Source organism: Sebastes fasciatus, chromosome 2 (assembly GCF_043250625.1).
Source record: "Sebastes fasciatus isolate fSebFas1 chromosome 2, fSebFas1.pri, whole genome shotgun sequence".
NCBI classification, from domain to species: domain Eukaryota; kingdom Metazoa; phylum Chordata; class Actinopteri; order Perciformes; family Sebastidae; genus Sebastes; species Sebastes fasciatus.
In genome coordinates, this window is record NC_133796.1 from 41,078,649 (window position 1) to 41,099,772 (window position 21,124).

General features: G+C 40.6%; 1 protein-coding gene across 4 annotated transcripts in view; it reads left to right on the forward strand.

Annotated features, from left to right (window-relative positions):
* The window catches only part of aldh1a3 (aldehyde dehydrogenase 1 family, member A3), a 39,779-nt gene extending 20,358 nt beyond the window's left edge, over window positions 1-19,421 (forward strand). Inside the window, exons 6-15 of one of the 4 annotated variants that reach the window (XR_012592468.1) lie at window positions 217-345; window positions 2,851-2,964; window positions 5,576-5,678; window positions 7,979-8,163; window positions 9,968-10,132; window positions 12,527-12,684; window positions 14,778-14,852; window positions 14,953-18,517; window positions 18,548-18,665; window positions 18,726-19,421. Coding sequence is in view for 1 of the 4 variants with exons in the window: in XM_074623943.1 (XP_074480044.1) it covers window positions 217-345; window positions 2,851-2,964; window positions 5,576-5,678; window positions 7,979-8,163; window positions 9,968-10,132; window positions 12,527-12,684; window positions 14,778-14,852; window positions 14,953-15,022 (999 nt within the window). In the remaining 3 variants the exon portion in view is untranslated. Of the gene's footprint in view, window positions 1-216; window positions 346-2,850; window positions 2,965-5,575; window positions 5,679-7,978; window positions 8,164-9,967; window positions 10,133-12,526; window positions 12,685-14,777; window positions 14,853-14,952 lie in introns of all 4 variants that reach the window. The other 3 variants (XR_012592467.1, XR_012592470.1, XM_074623943.1) reach the window with 3 other exon arrangements.
* Window positions 19,422-21,124: the final 1,703 nt, after the last annotated feature.

Consider the following 21,124-nt stretch of genomic DNA (forward strand, 5'->3'; position numbering starts at 1 on the left):
CCTGTATAATGTGTATAACATGGTGAAAAGCAACATATTATGGTCTAGCATATACTATTACTTCAGAAATAACTTCTTATCCTAGCCGGATAAAGGGGGTTGAATTCAGTAAAACTTGAATTGTGGTCTAACTGTGCCTGTCCTTTGTGACAGTGTGCTTTAATCTGATTTGCATATGTAAAGCAGTCAGCTAACGTGTTCTTTTTTCTATGCTAGTGGAACTTTCCTCTGCTGATGTTCATGTGGAAGTTGGCGCCGGCCCTGAGCTGTGGAAACACTGTGGTCATCAAGCCAGCAGAGCAGACCCCCCTCACGGCCCTCCACGTTGGATCGCTCATCAAAGAGGTCTGATGTTAGGTCTGAGAGATGAATAGACTTCATCATCTGCATAGAGTAGGACTTTCACCCACTGTTCATGTCCCATGTGAAACCACAAGTCAACTCTGACTTATTTGTTACGTAACTTCTGTACTTGAAGTGGCAATCATCATCATATATCATTGACATAAATGTTTGATAAGTCACCATCTATAACCAAGTGAGGTAACACAATGGTGATTGAGCCATTGGCCCACTGATGAAAATATTGTATTTAGGGCTGTCAATCAATTAATCACATGATTGTCCATAGGTAATCAAATGAATCACACGTTTGTATCTGTTCAAAATATACATTAAAGGGAATGTTTGTAAGAATCATAAATTGCTTGCTAACAGCAACACCTGTGGCCGTTAAGTCAACGAAAGTCAGCGTCCTGTTGCTCGCACTTGTGCTCGCTCCACATAGACACGAACGAGCACCAGTCAAAACAGTGAGGCGACACACGTCAGCTAAAAGCACAATATCACTGTATATTTCAGCTGCTTGGCAGTAATGTTAGCTGACCAGACGAAGGTCTCTCCATGAATCACTGCTTATACTGTGTTTCCTGCCTCAGCCTCCCGACCGCGGTCAGAAGGAACAGGGGAGACACCGGAGTTTTTGTCGAAGACGATAACGTAACTCTCTTCTGCAGTGTGTAGTGTGGGCGCATGCACGTGAAAGGTGGAGTGAGCTGAGCGAGTGAGAACGAGCGCGGTGTGTGAGTGAAGGCAAGCAGGCAGAGGAGCAGAGTACAGCAGAGACTCTGGCCCTGGAGACCAAAGCTACGGTCTCCCCCGCATCTTCTGGCCGCGGTCGGGGGGGCCGAAGCAGGAAGAGTTGACACCGTTTTGCAAGACGGGCTTCACTAGATATAACTGCAGTTTTGGTGCTTCCATGTAGTTTGTGAAGGAATCTGATCTGAACAGCGTAGCCACAAATGTAATCCCTATGTATATGATCTTTAAGTTTTCAGAATTGTTCCACTTTTATGTGTAAACAATAGAGAAAAACTATAACTTTCCGGGAATGCCATTATAGACACCCATTTCATAATACTGCAAATATATACATGTAAGTATTGCAATACTTTCATCAGTGAGCCATAAGCTCAATCACTATTGTATTACCTCATTTAGCGATAGATAGGGACTTAACAGACATTTATTTAAAGGGACTGTTTGTAACTTCTTACACGTATAAATCATTGCCGGTTGGTGTCCAAGGCTTGTCACAGGCTCGCGTGTGGCTACGCTGTTCAGACAAGACTCCAACACAAACTGCAGTGAAGCACCAAAACCTCTTGGTTGTATCTAGTGAAGCCCGTCTGTTAAACAGTGTTGGCCGCAGTCGGAGGACGCGGGGGAGACCGTAGTTTTGGTCTCCAGGACCGGAGTCTCTGCTGTACTCTGTTCCTCTGCTCCTCTGCCTGCTTCCCTTCACACACCGCGCTCCTTCTCGCTCGCTCAGCTCGCTACACCTCTCGTGCACGCACGCACACAACACACAGCAGAAGAGTTAGTTTAGCTCTGAGAATATCTAGTGAACGTTTGTGCAGAAATAACTGCTGCAGCTCCTCCAGACCAACAGAGGTTTCCCGTGTCTTGTGAAGTGACGGGGCTCCGCAGAGAGAAACGTTATCGTCTCCGATCAAAACTCCGGTGTCTCCCCTGTTCCCTCCGGCCACGGTCTGGAGGCTGAGGCAGGAAAAGCCAACACTAGAATCAGCACTGATTCATGGAGAGACCTTCGTCTGGTCAGCTAACATTACTGCCAAGCAGCTGAAAGATAGAGTGATATTATGCTTTTAGCTGACGTGTGTCACCTCACTGTTTTGAGCGATGCTCGTTCATGTCTATGTAGAGCGAGCACACGGGCGAGCAACAGGACGCTGACTTTCGTTGACTTAACGGCCACAGGTGTCGCTGTTAACAAGACAATTCTGATTCTTACAAACAGTCCCTTTAAATGATATTCTTCGAAATTGACACGTTCAGTAATGCCACTTGCGTACTTTTTTTTAACCCAAACCATGATCTTTTCCTATACCTAACCTCGTAGTTTTGTTGCCTAAACAGATTCTGCACTGCAGAGGCTCGTGCAGGTACACCGATCGCTTGTGTTGCTGGACATTCATAGGAAAACGTACGAAAAATTACAAAATAACTTTCGTTGTTAGGGTTAGTTGTGTGAGGATATGTTGCTGACATAACACACACCAGAAGTAAATTCCTTGAAAAAAGTACCTGTCCTAAATGGTAGCTACAAACGTCTTCATTAGCTGTTATAAAGAAATACTAAAATTAGAAATATCAATATTTTACAATATGTAGACTGTCAAGATATCATGTAATGCTCATATAGAAAGATGATAAAAGAAATACTGAACGACCCTGAACTAGGCAAATGGATCAAATGTCTTTGATCCCATATGAGGAGTCTTTTTCTGTTGACTCCCAGCACTGACATGCTCTCTGGGCTCTTTTCAGGCGGGGTTCCCTCCAGGAGTCGTGAACATTGTTCCAGGGTTTGGTCCCACAGCAGGAGCAGCCATTGCCAGCCACATGGACGTCGACAAAGTGGCCTTCACTGGCTCTACAGAGGTGTGTGAGTGTGTGACAACGCACTTCTGCTCCATTATCATTATTTTGACAAATGAATAAAAGACATTCTCATATACTTTGATTTTGATATAGAATCCAGCTGCCATTTGAGTGGTGCAGTGCTGCTTTTAACCATTTCTTTGATTCCTTCTACAGTTCTAATGTAGAGGAGATTTGGGCAATTGTAGACAGCCCAGTCGTCAGGAAAAAATGTCGGCATCCAACGTTTCTGCAAATCACGCATACATTGAATGTCTACATTTTTGCAGTCGGTCAGAGCAAGTGATGTCGTGTATCGAGCGGCTGTCACTGAAAGTTATGTGATATAATAATGAGTATATATGTATATGTATATATATATATACATATATATATATACACACACCAGTATACACACACCAGTATATATATATATATATATATATAGTAAGTTGTTGCATAGGAAAACGCACGTTACTATTTTAACAAAAAAAGACATGATCTGTTTTCTAACTTTAACCAAGTAGTTTTGTTGCCTAAACCTAACCAATCATTTAACAACGTTAACCGCGTAGCATTGTGCGTTTCTGCAGTGTGATATGAGGCTGATGTGAAACATATTTATGAAAACAATTTTTAATTTGGAAACATCGACATTCAGCGTATGTCGTGGTTTGCAGAAATGTACAATGTACCAGCATTGTTTCTGGCAACTGGGTTAGTTGTAGAACTAAAGCAATGCAGATGTTGTTATAGTGAGGGAAAATATAGAAGACAATTAAAGATGCAGCAATGAACAGGCCCTCGCCCCTTGTGCACGTCGGGGGTACTGGCACGGTTGACTTGGCTGTTAGTTACATGGTATTTCCTGCGTGAAGTGCATGACGCTGCAAATGACACATTTTGTACCACTTCCTGTATCCGCTATGTGGCGCTAGAGAACACACACACACACACTAAGTATGCGTCATGTTGCTCTATATCACGTGTAGACCACACCATGTAAATTTCATGTAAATCGGATGATTTTTATCACATAAGGCTGACTACCTGTTGACAGTAGGTGACTATGACTCAATATGGGCGAGTCGATGTCTTCAAGCCTGGACTCTTATCCAGCATGTGGAATTTGGAGCAGTTCGGACAATGTAAAGTCAAATTACAACCTCTTCCTGTGTCATGGTGAAACACGCAAATTGCTCACCTCTCCACAGCAACGCCATTCCACAAAAACTAAAAAGCTTCGCAATTTAACATCATGAAGGTCTTGAGATGCTGCCGACTCGATTCAAGATCAAACAACTAATCCTTCACAATGTAGCATCACAGTAGCCGGAGGTTTATTCAAACCAAATTTGAAACAGATCTGATAAACCCTCTAGGACAGGGGTCAGCAACCTTTACTATCAAAAGAGCCATTTTAGGCAAAAACATTACACAGCTTACACACAGTTTATAGTCTAAGTATATAGTATATAAGTCTAATGCAAAGTCCAAATGTACTACGGAGTATTAGGGCCACATTGAGGGGGAAAAAAATCAGAGATTTCCAGAATTAATTCATAATATTACCAGAAAAAAAGTAGTACAATTACGAGAATAAAGTCATAACTTTACGAGAAAAGTCGCAATATTACAAGAATAAAGTCATAATATTACGAGAATAAAGTAGTAACAGTACGAGAAAAAAGTCATAACTTTACGAGAAAAAAGTCACAATATTACGAGAATAAAGTCATAACTTTACAAGAAAAAAAGAAAATAACACATAAAATTACTACTTTATAATATTATGACTTTATTCTCATAATATTACGACTTTTTTTCTCCTAAACCTATGAGTTTATTCTCGTAATATTATGACTTTATTCTTGAAATCTCAGATTTATTTTTTTCCCTCAATGTGGCCCTAATACTCCGTCGTACCGTCGTACCATAGACCTACAACAATGATAAAGAAAAATTAAATTGTAAACACAAAACAGTTATTCATTTCCATTTTCAAAAATCCACAGGGAGCCACTGGAGAGGAGCTAAAGAGCCGAATGTGGCTCCGGAGCCGCAGAATGCAGACCCCTGGTCTAAGAGGAGTTCTAAAAAGTTTGCAAAAATGCAAGAAAAACGCACAATATATTATCATATTGGCCGACATCTGGTTGGGCAGAGCTAATGAAAGCCAATGGAAAATGTGTTCGAAATGATGAGAGCATTGTGATTACCAAATTTCGTGAATATCGGAGCAACTTTGTCCCAACTAAGGCCTTCCAGGCATTAGGGGGCGCCATGGAGCCCGCTAATAACACAATCACTGTATATTCTTGCAATGTTCACAGGTTTGATGTGTACGCTAAGTTTCGTGAGTTTTCACCAACAGCGTCAAAAATGTGTTTGAGAGAATTTGGAAAAAAGGGAAAAGAACGCAGATGGACCTGCCCTTTAAATATCCTCAGTGATTTGATTAGCATGAATAGTTTGAGTTGAAAAACACTCACATCTGAAGACTTTCTTTTATTCTGTTACTGCGTATATATAATGCTTTATATATATATATATATATATATAAAGGAGGTTTTGTTTTCAGTATTACCCATGATGCAGTAAGGTATAACTTTGTATACCGTCATGCGTGCAGGTCGGCCAGCTGATCAAAGAAGCGTCAGCCAAAAGTAATCTGAAGAGAGTGACTCTGGAACTGGGAGGGAAGAACCCCTGCATTGTCTTTGCTGACTGTGACTGTGAGTAGACATGCTCTGTGTCTCCCTCTCTCTCTCTCTCATTTTGAATAATCAAAATACAACATCAAGACAAGACTTTATTTCGACATGCACTGGAGTCACAGTATGACCTGTGATATGGTTACTTCACAGCTTTGCAGCCCCAGGTGTTTCACTATACTCAGAATTATTGAAATATGAGGCCTGTCAAGTCTCATCTTTCATCCGTACAACTTACCTTTTGTGCCTTTGCTGTCATCTCACAACTATAAGGTGAAGATCTCACCGACTGTCACACTATCAAAAAGATTGTGTAGCTCAGGGGGCTGCAGAGAACCCTGGCTGGCTCCAGTTGCTGTGCTGTGGACAGTGCAGGCTATAGGGCTTGGTATCGGTACTCTATGAGGTATCGACCGAAATAAACCAGTAACAAGGGATATCAAAAGTTCTCCAGTCAATTGATAACTGCATTTGTTTATTTTTTTGTACCCAGATCTAGAAAAAAAATACTATTTGCATGGTTTTGCTTGCAGCCAATCACCGCCAGCGATTTAATGCGACGTGTGATTGGCCCATTACCGCAGCAGCTACAACCCGTGCAGTCTGTGGTGTGGTGAAGTCGAGCCCGGTGTATTTGAGTTGGCAGTTCAGCGTGCCGAGATGCCACCAAAACGTTCGAAAGTGTGGGGAAACTACACACCTGTGGCGTCTGATAAAAATACATGCGGTGGTGGGGGCATTTTATACAACTGAATGCTTCCATTCACCTGATGGGTATCGTATGAAGTAGGAGAAAGAGATAGGTATCAGTATCACTATAAAGGTCTGGTATTAGTACTGGTATTGTAATTTTTGAAACAATACCAAGCCTTAGTGCTGTCATTACAGAGCAGCAGTAGAGGAAACCATAGCAGACTAAACTGGCCAGTGCAGTACAGCTACTACTGTACCATTCATGTGTAATATGATGATATCATTTAATTTGACTGATGGCATACAGCATGTGTTTGTTGAACTGATAAACACTCCACTGGTGTATCCTTTAAACAGCACCTGATAAAAAACAACAATGTACTTTTGTTGCTGGGTCCACATTTGTGTGTTTGTGTTCAGTGATTTCCTAAACTAATCAGCTAGAGCAGGGGTCAGCAACCTTCACTATCAAAAGAGACATTTTAGAAAAAAAAAAGAAGAAAAAAAAAATGTCTGGAGCCGCAAAACATTTGATCATTGTGATAAAGGTAACACAGTTCATAGTCTAAGTATAAAGTATATAAGTCTAATGCAGTGAGGGCCAAAGTGCAATTGTATGATGGAGTATTAGGGCCACATTGAGGAAAAAAACTGAGATTTCCAGAATAAAGTCATAATATTCCGTGAAGAAATAGTCGTAATATTACGAGAATAAGGTCATAACTTAACGAGAAAAAAAGTCATAATATTACGAGAATAAAGTCATAACTTAACGAGAAAGAAAGAAAAAATAACACATAAAATTACTACTTTATAATATTATGACTTTATTCTCATAATACTAAAACTGTTTTTCTCTTAAACCTATGACTTTATTTTTGTAATATTACGACTTCATTCTCAAAATCAAAAAAAAGATTTATTTATTTTTTCCTCAATGTGGCCCTAATACTCCGTCGTACCGTCGTACCATAGACCTACAACAATGATAAATAAAAATGAAAATGTAAACAAAAATCAGTTATTCATTTCCATTTTTAAAAATCCACAGGGAGCCACTGGAGAGGGGCTAAAGAGCCGCATGTGGCTCCAGAGCCGCAGGTTACAGACCTGATCTAGAATCATCCTACATGAACATGTTATGCTGCCAGGAGTATGTTTTTGTATGTTCTTATATTGAAAGTAAAGTATCTATGACACGTTCACTGAGAATCAACTAGGCCTGATGCTCGTTGACAGCTGCTTCCCCGGCTGAAACAAAAACAAAGCGAGCTAATCAGAGCTTTGAAGGTGGGATTAAGAATGGTGACGTCATCCTCCTCTGACAGAACAAGAAAAATAGTGACAGAAATATTACCCACAAAATACAGTACTTCTAATTCTCTGATATAATGAATTAAGGTTGGTTATAGTTATGACAGCTATCACCAACTACAGGTAGTGACAGTTGGAATGACAAAGCAGACAGAGGGAAAGTGGATACATCAAAAATGTAACTGCTTGTCAGCTCACCATCAACTGCACTAAACATCATAGACTGAGTAGAGAAGGTGTCATTTTCTCCTGAAAAATGTTGTTAGAGTGGTGTGTGTGTGTGTGTGTGTGTGTGTGTGTGTGTGTGTCTACAGTGCAGCTGGCTGTGGAGGAAACCCAGAAAGGAGCTTTATATAACCAGGGTCAGTGCTGCACGGCTGCATCACGTATCTTTGTGGAGGACAGTATCTATGAGGAGTTTGTGCGTCGCAGCATAGAAAACGCCAAGAAGATTGTCATAGGAGACCCGCTGGACCCTCAGACATCACACGGGCCACAGGTAGGAACACACAGTCAACATAGAGTACGAACAGACAAGCTGTGCCTAAACCTGCAACAACTGATTCTGTTTTGGACACTGGGGGGCAGCAAAACAAGTTGTGAACACACCATTAACATATTATTACCTTCTAAGTTGATATGGCAAACTTCAGTTTTTTTCATCTGGTTAACTTCCCCACCTCCGTTATGCCAGGATCAGATTACATGATATTTTTGATTTTGGATACGGTGGTCACTCTGTCAGATTAGACGATTGAGAGTCATAAATTCTTGTCGTGACTTGGCCGCAACACATGACAGACTACATGTAGGTCCCCTGTTCCCCTTAATATACGGGCTTACCGGGGCTCAAACCCCCGGGCCTGACCATGTAAAGGGGCCTGCGAGGCTCCAGGGGAAAACAATACAAATATAATTCACAGGGAGAAGAGAAAGCGGGCGCGCAACGGGATGTTCCATACGCAAAGACGCAAGGTCAGCGGTGTTTTTTAGGTTTTCAAGGTCTGTGTGCTTCTGTGCTCAGCCGGTCAAATACATGGCCTTGACAGAACACGTCATGGAAAGCAAAAAAAATCAAACATTGTGAGGCGTCGTGAGGCGTCGTGAGGCGTCGTGAGGCGTCGTGAGGCGTCGTGAGGCGTTGTGAGGCATCGTGAGGTGTCCCAGACGCGGCGTCGGTTGTCATGTACTATGACACACTACACGCGATAAAAAGATTGATTTTCGCACACGACACTTATCGTTCCCGATCAGAGTCGATTCCCTACGACAGCGTGGTCGGGCTATAATTGGGAAAAGCACGCAGTCTAATGTGAAAAAACGCAGAATCTACAGGTGTCCCCCTTTCTGACATCAGATAATGTGACCCAGCATCTAAATATCGTCAGGTACTTCCCATGTTATAGACTGAATAATGTTAATAGCAACAACAAGCACGTACGAATAACAGCGCCCCTTTTTGTCACACTATGTGGTCACAGAATATGTTCACATGTTTTAACACTGGCTAAACAATGAGCTGAAACTTGCTATAAAGCTCTGTAGAGCTGAGGGCAGCTGCAGGTATAGGTGATAATTCTCTGAAGGCTCAGAACTACGAGTGACACCTGGCACATTGTCACATTGTAAGTTTAATATTGAAAGGCCCACTACCTGTAGGCCCACTATACTCTATGGAGTATGATGAATGGAATATTATGAGAATAAAGTCATAATATTATAAAGTAGCAATTTTAAATGCTATTTTAAATTTTTTCTTGTAAAGTTATGACTTTATTCTCGTAATATTACAACTTTTTTCTCGTGAAGTTATGGCTTTATTTTTGTAATATTACGACTTTTTTCTTGGAATATTATGACTTTATTCTGGAAATCTCTGATTGTTTTTCCCTCAATGTGGCCCTAATACTCTGTAGTACATTGTCTCTTTGGCCCTCACTGCATTAGACTTATATACTACATACTAGACTATAAACTGTGTTACCTTTATCACAAAGATCAAATGTTTTGCGGCTCCAGACAGATTTGTTTTGTTTTGTTTTTTTGCCTAAAATGTCTCTTTTGATAGTAAAGGTTGCTGACCCCTGGTTTAACTTAAACACATTTGAGCTAAATTGGGCTGAACACCTTGGTGCGATCTCTGTGCTGGCAAACAACAATGAAAGTGATATTAATCCAAATGTGTCCAAATTTGACTCTGGTTAACAACAGCAAACAAGTGAATTTCCCAAAATGTAGGATTCCCCTAACATTAAAGTGTCTCCTTTTCCCTTGTCTAATTGCCCGGCTGATGCTGGCCCCAGATTGACCGGCAGCAGTTTGACAAGATTATGGATCTGATAGAGAGTGGGAAGGAGGAGGGAGCCAGGCTGGAGTATGGAGGAGCAGCTTTGGGCGAGAAGAGCCTCTTCATTCAACCCACCATCTTCTCTGGGGTCAAAGACCACATGCGTATCGCCAAGGAAGAGGTACAACTTGTTTCAATTCATTACAAATGAATCTGACATGGACAAGGAGGGTGGATAGTGTCAGTGTGTGAAAGTAAAGCCTGACACCCAGTGGAACAGTGCTTTAATTACACCATACACAGTGCAGAGAGGTAGGCTGCACAGTCAACACTGGGGAGGAAAGAAAACTTGGGCTTCCATAGTCCTCACATAAAAAGACTTTATTTGTACAGTGTTTAAACCACATGGTCAGGTCATGATTTAAAATTTGTTGCGCCACGCAAGCCATTGTAAATAATGGGTTTCAAAGCGCAGTGGTGCTGTTGCCACATTCTGTGTGAAAGGCCCATTAAATGTCCCATATCGTGCTCATTTTCAGGTTCATACTTGTATTTTGTGCTTCTACTAGAACATGTTTACATGCTGTAATGTTCAAAAAACACATTATTATTTTCCTCATACTGTCTGCCTGAATATACCTGTATTTACCCTCTGTCTGAAACGCTCCATATTAGTGCATTTCAATGGAATTGCAAGTGAATTGCGTTGCTAGGCAACAGTTTGGTCCATGTTTACTTCCTGTCAGCTGATGTCATTCACATACACTGCAACAGGAAATAAATTGGGACACATTTAGAATGTTTATGTTTAAAACTGTGTAATGGTCTAAATATTGTATATGTGTGACATCACAAATGGACAGAAATCCTGACGGCTTGTTTCAAACAAGCAATTTCTGAATACGGGCTGTGTGTATTTCTCCGTATATTGAGCGTTTTGATAGTTTAACAGTATTTATATAGCACTTAAACTTGCTTTATAATGTAAAAGACCTGAAAATCTCACTTTTTACAATATGGGACCTTTAAAGTTATGCATAATTAAGGGAGTGGCCGCTCTGAGTGACAGGTGGGTGCCGTCACTGGTTGCTAGCCGCAGTCTGCTAGGCATCACCTCTGCTAATTCTAGTCAGTCGAGTCGAGTCTAAACTTGACCTCTGTGGTGTTGGTCCTTTTTGGAGAATTGTTCATACAGTATGGGACATAATATGGCTTGCTGTGCCGTTAATTGTACGCTAGACATCCTACTGGCCAATGTGCAGTCGTTGGATCATGGTCTGGATAACCTCCGTGCCTGCAGTTTTCCCAAAGGGATGCTAGGAACTGTAATGTCCTTGTTTCACCAAAATTACCACACGTTTTTTAACCTCTCTCAGTCTAAAATAAATATAAATGATATTTATAATGAAATGAAATGGCCATTAAAAGGCAAACTCTATGTAGAAAGAAAGGGCTGACAGCAGCAGCTGCAGCAGCAGACATGCAGCAGACACGCAGCTGAAACGCAGCTGGTGTGAACGCCCGATGCGTGAATCACGCAGACACCACGCCACGCAGCCGCCATGCGCTCCTGGCATTCCTGGTGTGTCAGGGCTGTTAGACTAACTCTACAGGGGCGTCGTTGGACGACATTGCCTGGCTGCTTCATGGTCTCCCTTTTTGTTTCTGCTGTCACATCTCAGACATATGTTGTCTGGTTGTATGTGTCGCTTGGTGCTTGGTGCAATGTCTGTGGGGGCACGATCCAGTTTAGATTGACACACTCAGGTTCCATTCTGCGTCTATCTTGAAGGTGTGTGGTTAGGCTGTGAGAATCCCAAGGTGAGTGGTGGTCAGCAGCCTGGCCTCTTAACTTTCTTCCCTATCCCTAACAACCTTTGCCTCCGTTGGTTACCATATAAATTAAGGATATGGGGCTGCACATGTGGGCCGTATATCCCTAGTCGAGACAGTCCTACTGTAATACCTGTATGTGGGTCAGTGTTTTTCCTGTATTTCAGAATACAAAAGCTCTAGAATAGAGCAACTATGAATAGATGAAGTCCAGATTATGTGTCTTTACATTAGTCCACGCTGTATGACAGTCTCACACAGATATCTACTGTTCTAGCACCTCATTGAGGCTAACACAGATTCAAATATTTATATCCATGACACCATGTTTTTATGGCTTCAGCTCAATAGGAACTATTCTATATTCATTTTGTACACAAATGTACCAAATATTCACACCGACATATTTGATATCTTGATATTTCTTCCAGAAGTTATGGATACACATCTATGTTGTTAATAAATAATGAAAATGATAATGGAAATACATTTGTGTAAAAGCACACCTGACTTACAGACACATTCATATTGGACTGCACATTGTTTTTCTATGCTGTTTATTCATTTCTTTAACCAGTCCAGCTATTTTATTCATATATAGTTTATATTACACATTTATGTTTTTTTTATTTTATATGAATGGCAGTCAGAGAGGACAGCAAACAAAGATATTTGAATTGCACAATGTGACTCACTTCTCTTTACACATGACTAGTCTTTACTGATATCTGTCCCCTCTCAGATCTTCGGTCCGGTGCAGTGTATATTCAGCTTTAAAAGCCAGCAGGAGGCCATAGAGAGAGCAAACAGCTCACAGTATGGCCTGGTGTCTGGAGTCTTCACAACGAGTATGGACAGAGCTCTGTCTGTGTCTGCAGCCCTGGAGACTGGCACTGTCTGGTAAGTCCCCGTTCACAGTCCTGACCAGGGGGGGTGGGGTGTGGGGGGGTGTGGGGGTGGGGGGGGGGCATATTTTGAGGCATTTGATTTCCCTGTTTATTATTGTTTCAAAATTAAAATGAACATTTTATTTCAACAACATCATGAAGTAAAAATTCAGGCATGAACTAATGAAGTGATGTGAGGGGCTGCTGCACCTGCTACATGATCATTATACAAGATTCACAAGATTTATCAATGTGCCTTTCTTACTCAACCAATTTCTGCTGTCCATATTCACACACCTATCATTCTGAACATTAGAAACTCAACAAGCAAAGATAAGGAACAGGAAGGTTGACTCCTCCTGACCTTCAATTAGGGATGGGATATGCAATAAGGATTTAATCACGGATCACGAAAAAAACACACAATAAGTTGAGCGTGGTGAATTTCCATTATCGGGAAAATGGTGAATTCCCTCATGAGTGAGCTGACTATCGCTATCATGGTGGAGAAGTGAAAATAGAGCCTGATTTAAATAATGCAGGAATTATCATGTAAGAAAGGACAGACTCACACAATGTTGCTATTTATTCATTTATCCTTTATTTATGCAGGGGGACCATATGATTTATGATTACCTTATTTAACCCTCCTGTTGTCTTCCCGTCGACAATGCAACGTTTGTCTTCCCGGACAAAATTGACCTGGACTGGTTTGACGGTTTTTAAATCATACACTATCAATTATCATCCAATTCTGTATTACACCTTTTCGGCCAACTTCATTTCAACTTATTACTTTTTTTAAATTAAGGTTAATAAACCTAATTTCTGTGAAATTATACCTATTTCTTAGGTAAAAAAAAAAGCAGAAATTATGACTATAGTTATCATCAGAGTAACATAATGTTGACGGATTATCACAGGCTGGTATATGTCAAAGTTTAGTCGGAAGTTGTTTTTTTTTAACCCATTTAAATTTTTTGAATGGCAGCATATAGTGACACCTATCATCCTCCCGGGTCAAAATTGACCCGGTCTGTTTTGACTGTTTATAAAGCATACACTATAAATTATCACCCAATTTTGTGTTACATCTTTTTAGCCAACTTAATTTATGATCAATAAACCTAATTTATATGAAATTATACCTAATTTTTGTGGTCTTCCCGGGTCAATTTTGACCTACCATAGTACGGAACCGTTCATGTAATTTTGGGGCAATTAGGTGAAAGAAATCCATATTTATGATAAAATTAAGTTTGAAAACGGGTCAAATTTGACCCGAGGAAGGGTTAAGAGTGTTTGTTTGTTTTTTCACTAAAAAAAGATGTGTGTCCTGTCTGGGATTCAATAAAACTATTTGTTTCTCAACAAAATGTAAAGTAGAGTGATTCCAGCATTCCAAAAGAGTTTTAACCATATTTTGATGATTATTGGGATAACATCGTGAATTGCAATTATTTTGGCCTGTCTCTGTCTTTGTGTCTCTGTCTCTCTCTCTGTCTTTGTGTCTCTATCTGTCTTTGTGTCTGTCTCTCTCTGTGTGTCTCTGTCTCTCTGTCTGTATCTCTCTCTCTCTCGATTTCTGTCTGTCTCTCTGTCTTTGTGTCTATGTCTCTCTCTCTCTCTGTGTCTCTGTCTGTCTGTCTCTCTCTCTCTCTCTCTCTCTCTCTCTCTCTCTCTGTGTCTCTGTCTCTCTGTCTCTCTGTCTGTCTGTCTGTCTGTCTCTCGCAAATTCAAATTCAAATAAACTTAATTTACATGAATGTTCAGGTTACATTATTGCCAAAGCTAAATGACATATTAATGAATAATTACAATTCAAAAGAAATAATCACAAATAATCACAATATACCAAATACATTTTGATCACACATTATTTTACAGATGTATTCTTTCAGAAACATGTTCAGAGCTTGTAGCACATCTTATTCTGTGGCAACAGTCAACATATTTTGCAGCTAATATTGCCCATTGATTTTTCTCCCCACATAAATATGGCAGATTCTGAAGATCGGGGAGATGGATAAACTCAGGATATACAGTATTTATTTTTTCAAAGAAAACATGTCTGTCTTGTCTCTCTCTCTCCCTATCCTTATTAAGGATAAACTGCTATAACGCCCTTCATGCTCAGACCCCCTTTGGAGGGTATAAGATGTCAGGCAACGGACGAGAGCTGTGAGTAGCATCACGGTTTCTTCATATTTCATATTCTTCAGTTGTTCCCTGTGTATTCTCGAACTAACCTGGCTCTTGTGTGTCATCTCTGTCCTCTCAGTGGAGAGTATGCTCTGGCTGAGTACTCGGAGGTGAAAGCAGTGACCATCAAACTGAGTGAAATCCTGTGAGAAGAACTGGCTGAGATGTCCATCGTGTCACAATCCTCTCCAACCCACACACTCCTTCTTTGTCTTCAGTCGTGCTCATGATGTCGAGATTAGGGTTAGTCCAATATATATCAGTTAGTCTAAATACAGTATATCAGAGCCCAGGAAGAGTCAGTGTTTGTTCGCCTCTTCTATGATATGCTGGAGGTGAGAGAGGCTTCTACTCAACAGCTTCAGTAATGTCACTATACAAAACGGCTAATACTCTATTTTACAGGTTTGTATTTTAATAATTATTTATTCAGAAGCTCCCCGGACTCACTGTAAGTATGTGATTTGGTACCACAGTATTTATGGGGAAAATACAGACAGTGTTCAGTTGGTACAATTACAACAATTTATTCCAAGTAACTGCTGGCTTAACCCATAGAGCACAAGCATATAATTCAACATATATGATGAATAATAATAATTAATGAATATTTACTTGGGTTTAAATTTCAATGAAATTCCAATTTGACTTATAATTGGTACCAAACAACAGAGTAGTTTCAAGGAAAATACCCAAACTAGTACTAAAAAAGTACGAAAGCACTGATACGATCATTTGACATAAAAAAGGATCCACTTATTGGGACATTTTTAGAACTTTCAGCCACATCTGGTGGCCTTCATCAGTGGATGGAGATTGCTCACTTGTCACAAAGATGGTTTAGTGTTGTATGTGCGGGGACATGGTAACCTCCGTCTCTGATCAAAGATGGTCTCTGGTGTCAGATGTGAATGTCCTCCTTGATCTTTCTCCGGTCGTCCACTGACTCCTGGTCCATGACCTCTTCTCAGTGGATGCTGTGAGAGCGGTTTTGGTCTGATGTTCACAGATCATGTTGTCTCTTCCTGTTCATTCAGTCTCTTGTCCAGGGTCCTTGCTCTCTCTCTGATGTAGCGTCCCTGTAGTTCTGTCCTGTTCCTTGTAGTAGAGCGCTAAGATCCATTCCTTGTACCTGTTGTCACAGAGTGGACCTGTTGCAAACGTTCTTTTTTTACCTTCTTACTAGTTTATGTTTCCTGACTCTGCATTAAATTGTAATTTCCCTTTTTTCAACATGGACCCCATTCTCCCATGTTTTTGTGTCTAAGTGACTAATGGGGACGACAATTTTTGAAATTGGTCCAGTGTTGAGGGAGAACGCTGTAACCTACAGCCGCTAAACAAGCTGCAAGGGCAAGTGAGTCGCGTCGATGTAACGTTGCGTCCACTAAGAGTGCTGTTTTTGCCACTGACAGCCTCAGATTGTTATTGTAAGTGTCTTGACAACATTATGGAAAGGACCCTACAGAGAAATAAAACTGTTTTCTTACCTTTCACTTGAGATCCTGTCTGTTTGTTATTGTGTCCGAGTCAAGAAGAAGTCTCGCTGTGAAATCTGAATATCCGTAAACTTTGTAAACTCTGAACTTGATTCAGCCATGACATTGAAAATCTTTTAGATAAAACTAAGCTATGTCTTCCGGCAACACGTCACCTTGCCAGATTTCAGAACAAGACTTCTCCTTGAGCGAGACTTTTTCCATAATGTCAGACACTTATAATAACAATCAGAGCCTGTCATGGCAAAAAAGAAGCAGTTTTAGTGGACGTAAATGACGGCGCCAGCTTGCCCCAATAGCACCATATCACAGCCCGTGAGCAGCTGCCGTCTACAGCATTACAGTGTTAGACACAAAAACAGGGGAAAATAGGGTCCAGGTAGAGTTACCCTATAAGTTACCCTTTCAGTGACTGAGATCCCTTAAAGCTGAAGTAGGCGAGATTGGAGCAAATATGATTCAAAAAAGTTATTTTTATAAAATTGTCACTATATCCTGACAGTAGTACATGAAACAGGTAAAAAAAACATGTGCCTTTGTCTCCTACGGTGCTCCTAACGGCATCTGCAAGATTTCAAAGACTGGAGGAAAACAACCAGTCAGAGCTGACATGGGATCTGCTGTCCAACAACCGTCTATGAGAGCTGGCTGTCAATCACTCGTGAACTCCGATGAAACGGTCAAACTAGGCAGCACTGATCAAATATGAATCAATATTCTGTTACGTATTTCTCTCCTCAAATGTTTTCAGAAACATCTTGTAGTGTACTGTTTAGCTGTAAAATGAGAAAGTTTGTGACCCGGCATTCATGTTGAGAGCTCTTGGGGGAAATACCAAGCACCGCCCACCAGCCGGACCACAGCCAATAGGAACGCTCTCTCTCTGAAGTGGCCTGTGATTGATCAATGTCTTCCGTCCTTTTTAAAGCCTGAAAACAGAGCCATGAGGAGGTGCAGAAGTCTAGTTTTCTCTCAGAAAACTTGAATTACAATAAGCTGAAAGGTTATTATGGAATTTTTGCCCAATGATGCTAAAATATTGTTGCCTACTGAAGCTTTAATCTTTGACCTAAGACAAGGGTGACTGTCTTCTTTCCATATAGGCCTACAACCACTTATTATCAAGTGACCAAAATTCCATATGAGATGATAACTGAACCATCTCCACAACAACTGCAGAAACTTCATCTGCTGATGAAACCAATGAGATGTGGCTGAAAGCTCTGAAAAGGTCCAATAATTGGACCTAGTGCTTTCTAAAGTAATAATAAACCTTCAAGTTCAATTACTATGGTTCCTCAATGAGCCGCAGACCCACTCACCTTTGAGAATTAGAATAGAATAGTGTCCCAGTCTTCCAGGGTAGCCCCAGTCTTTATGGGCCCCTAACCAGAACTCAATGAGTCCAACTTTTTTATTACACAAATAGTGGAGGGAGATGATTTTTTCTTTCATGTCGACTGTCTGGGACGTCTCTCACCAAAGAGTATTCAAGAAATACTCCAGTAGTTCTAATGATACCTTGTTTTGCCTGTCTAGTCCAGCTCTTAAAGCAAGAGATACATACAGTAAATGCACAAAACATAGTGATTAATCAACAAATATAGCATTTTGCATATGAATTCCATTCAAATTTCATCAGATCTCCTTGCATAGAACCATGTGGGAAGGTCAGAGAAAGAAATACTGTTTATTTTTGTAATTGTTGAGTAGCTGATGTATGCAGATACTTTTTGTTTCTAATTCCAAGCACTTATTCTCTCTCTGATGTTGCACCCGATTCAACTGTTATCAGGCCATTAAATAGGCGTTACCAGTCGCTATAAGCACCATAGATGTGGGTCAGAAGGGGCCTACTACGCCTACTACGTTGTAAAAGTGAAAGTGAAACTTAAAAGAAACATGTTCTAACATGTAAAACTGAATGAAACATCACGTTTTGAACACAAACAAAATTACTTATTTAGGTTTAGGCAACAAAACTACAACTTCTTTAGGTTTACGCAACAAAACTACAACTACTTTAGGTTTAGGCAACAAAACTACAACTTCTTTAGATTTAGGCAACAAAACTACAATCTCTTGGTTTAGATAATAAAACTACAACTTCTTTACGTTTAGGAAATAAAACTACAACTTCTTTAGGTTTAGGTAATACAACTACAACTTATTTAGGTTTAGGCAATAAAACTACAATCTCATGGTTTAGATAATAAAACTACAACTTCTTTACGTTTAGGCAACAAAACTAGAACCTCTTTAGGTTTAGGTAACAAAACTACAACTTCTTTAGGTTTAGGCAATAAAACTACAACTTATTTAGGTTTAAGCAACAAAACTACAACTTCTTTAGGTTTAGGCAAAAAAAAAAACATAGTTTAGGGGAAAATATTATGTCTTGGGTTTAAATAACTACAAACACAAAGACAGCTACACACTGTTGGTTTCACACGGGATGCAAACTCCGGTCTCCTGGGTGAAAACCCTGTGTTTTGTTTCCTATCCATCACCCCCAACTTCCACCCCTTAAGGAGTTTCACACTGTCTATACTACAGCACCTGACCTCAGCTTCAGCTCCTGTCATAATTACTATGGTCGCTTGAGGTCGCTGTTGTGTTCTTTTATACCTGCTTTCGGTGATCTATCATGTGAATAGATGATAAAACCTACTAGTGGGTGTAGTAGGCCCCTACTGACCCACATCTATTGGGCTTATAGCGACTGATAACGCCTATTTAATAGCCTGAGAACAGTCCAATCGGCTGGATGTTCTCTCTGCTGAGGAGAATAAGCCGTCCCTTTCAAATGTTGGAAGGAACTCTATTTCCTGCAGATAAGGTAATATTTACCTTGCCAGTAAGATTTTAGTACTGTAACAGCAACAATGTTATCATTGGATGGATAGTGTCAACTTTAACTTTTCGTTGTACCAACATATATGTTTGAGTGTTTGTTTATTATCACACATGGGAAACAAGTCTGTCTGTGCATTTTTTCTCACATTAGTTTTGTATTTAAATAGAAATTCTGAATAAAGAAAACCAAATGCACTTTGTGTGTCATTCCTTGCATCTGATGTGTAGGAATGTGTCTTTTATACAAGAAAGCCTGGTAAAAGGTCAATGTCTGCACACAAACCAGAGGACTGTGGGGAAGATATGACAGGACATTTGATTCATAGCGGGATATAGCATTGACCAATGCTACACACCACATTATGTGGTACTGTTTTATGCAAAATATCATCATAATTAATACCCAAGAGACACTTTATTCATCATTATTTCACAACGCAGTTATCTAAGGTTCACCAGGGGCCTCATGTATAAAAGACTGCGCAGCTTTCACACTGGAAGATGGCGTACTCACAAAATTGGAAAAGTACGTACGCACAGAAATTTCCACATGTATAAAACCGTGCGTACGCCTGTTCCTGCGCACCTTTCCTTTATACATCCCAATTGACGTGAAATTGAGCGCAGCTGCACGTGCCACTTGGTCCGCCTTGTCTCCTCCCATTAATAACTATGCAAATGACTATAAACACGCTCCATGCTGTCACTTATTATACAAATAACGACGGCAAATCACGCTGGAAAAGGAACAAAAAAGAAGAATTTCACAGCGTGTGAAATTGAAGTGTTTGTTACTGAGGTGGAAGCTAGAAAACATATTTTATTTGATTGTCTTTCATCAGGAACCAGTAACAAACGCAACGTCTCCACAGCAGCTGACCGTGCGCTCCCAAAGGCTCCCGAAGGCTTCCGAAGGCTTCCGAAGGCGCACGGTCAGCTGCGCCCCGTGCCCGAACTGCTGAGGGGCGCCGGTCTGGCCGCATCCTCACTAAATATATACTATACGCTGTGCTGGAGTCACAGAGAGAGATTGTCAATACAATGAAGGATATATATAGATATATCTATACAATATATATCTATATCTATAGATATAGATATATATCCCTCCTGTTGTCCTCGGGTCAAATTTGACCCGTTTTCAAACTTCATTTTATCATAAATATGGATTTCTTTCATGTAATTTCCCCAAAATTACATGGGTGGTTCCCTTCTATGGTCTTTGCAAAAAAAATTAATGACCACTATTTTCGTTGCATTATGGGTATTTTATTCAATTTTGTAACACCTGTTGTCTTCCCGGGTCAATTTTGACCCGGTGGTGCAATGTGTCACACTATTGTGGTTTTCAGCAAATAAACACACAGATGCACAACCACACACATACACACACCTCAAACACACCTCACACACCCCTTAGATATGCACGTGCATACACACGCACACACACACACTCACACACACACACACACACACACACACACAGCCGCATTACTCATGTACTCACACATTATTGTGTTTTCCAGCACATGAATACACACAAACACACTTGCACACAACCACGCACATACACACACACTTGGACGCACCCACACGCATGTGTACACACACACACACACACTTGCGCACACACACACACACACACACACACACAGCCGCATTACTCATCTACCAACACATTATTGTGTTTTCCAGCACATGAATACACACACACACGTGCACACAACCACGCACATGCACAAACACATGGACGCACCCACACGTATGTGTACACACGCACACACACGCGCACACACACACACACACACACACACACACACACACACACACACACACACACACACACACACACACATACACACACACACACAGACACAGACACAGCAGCAATACTCA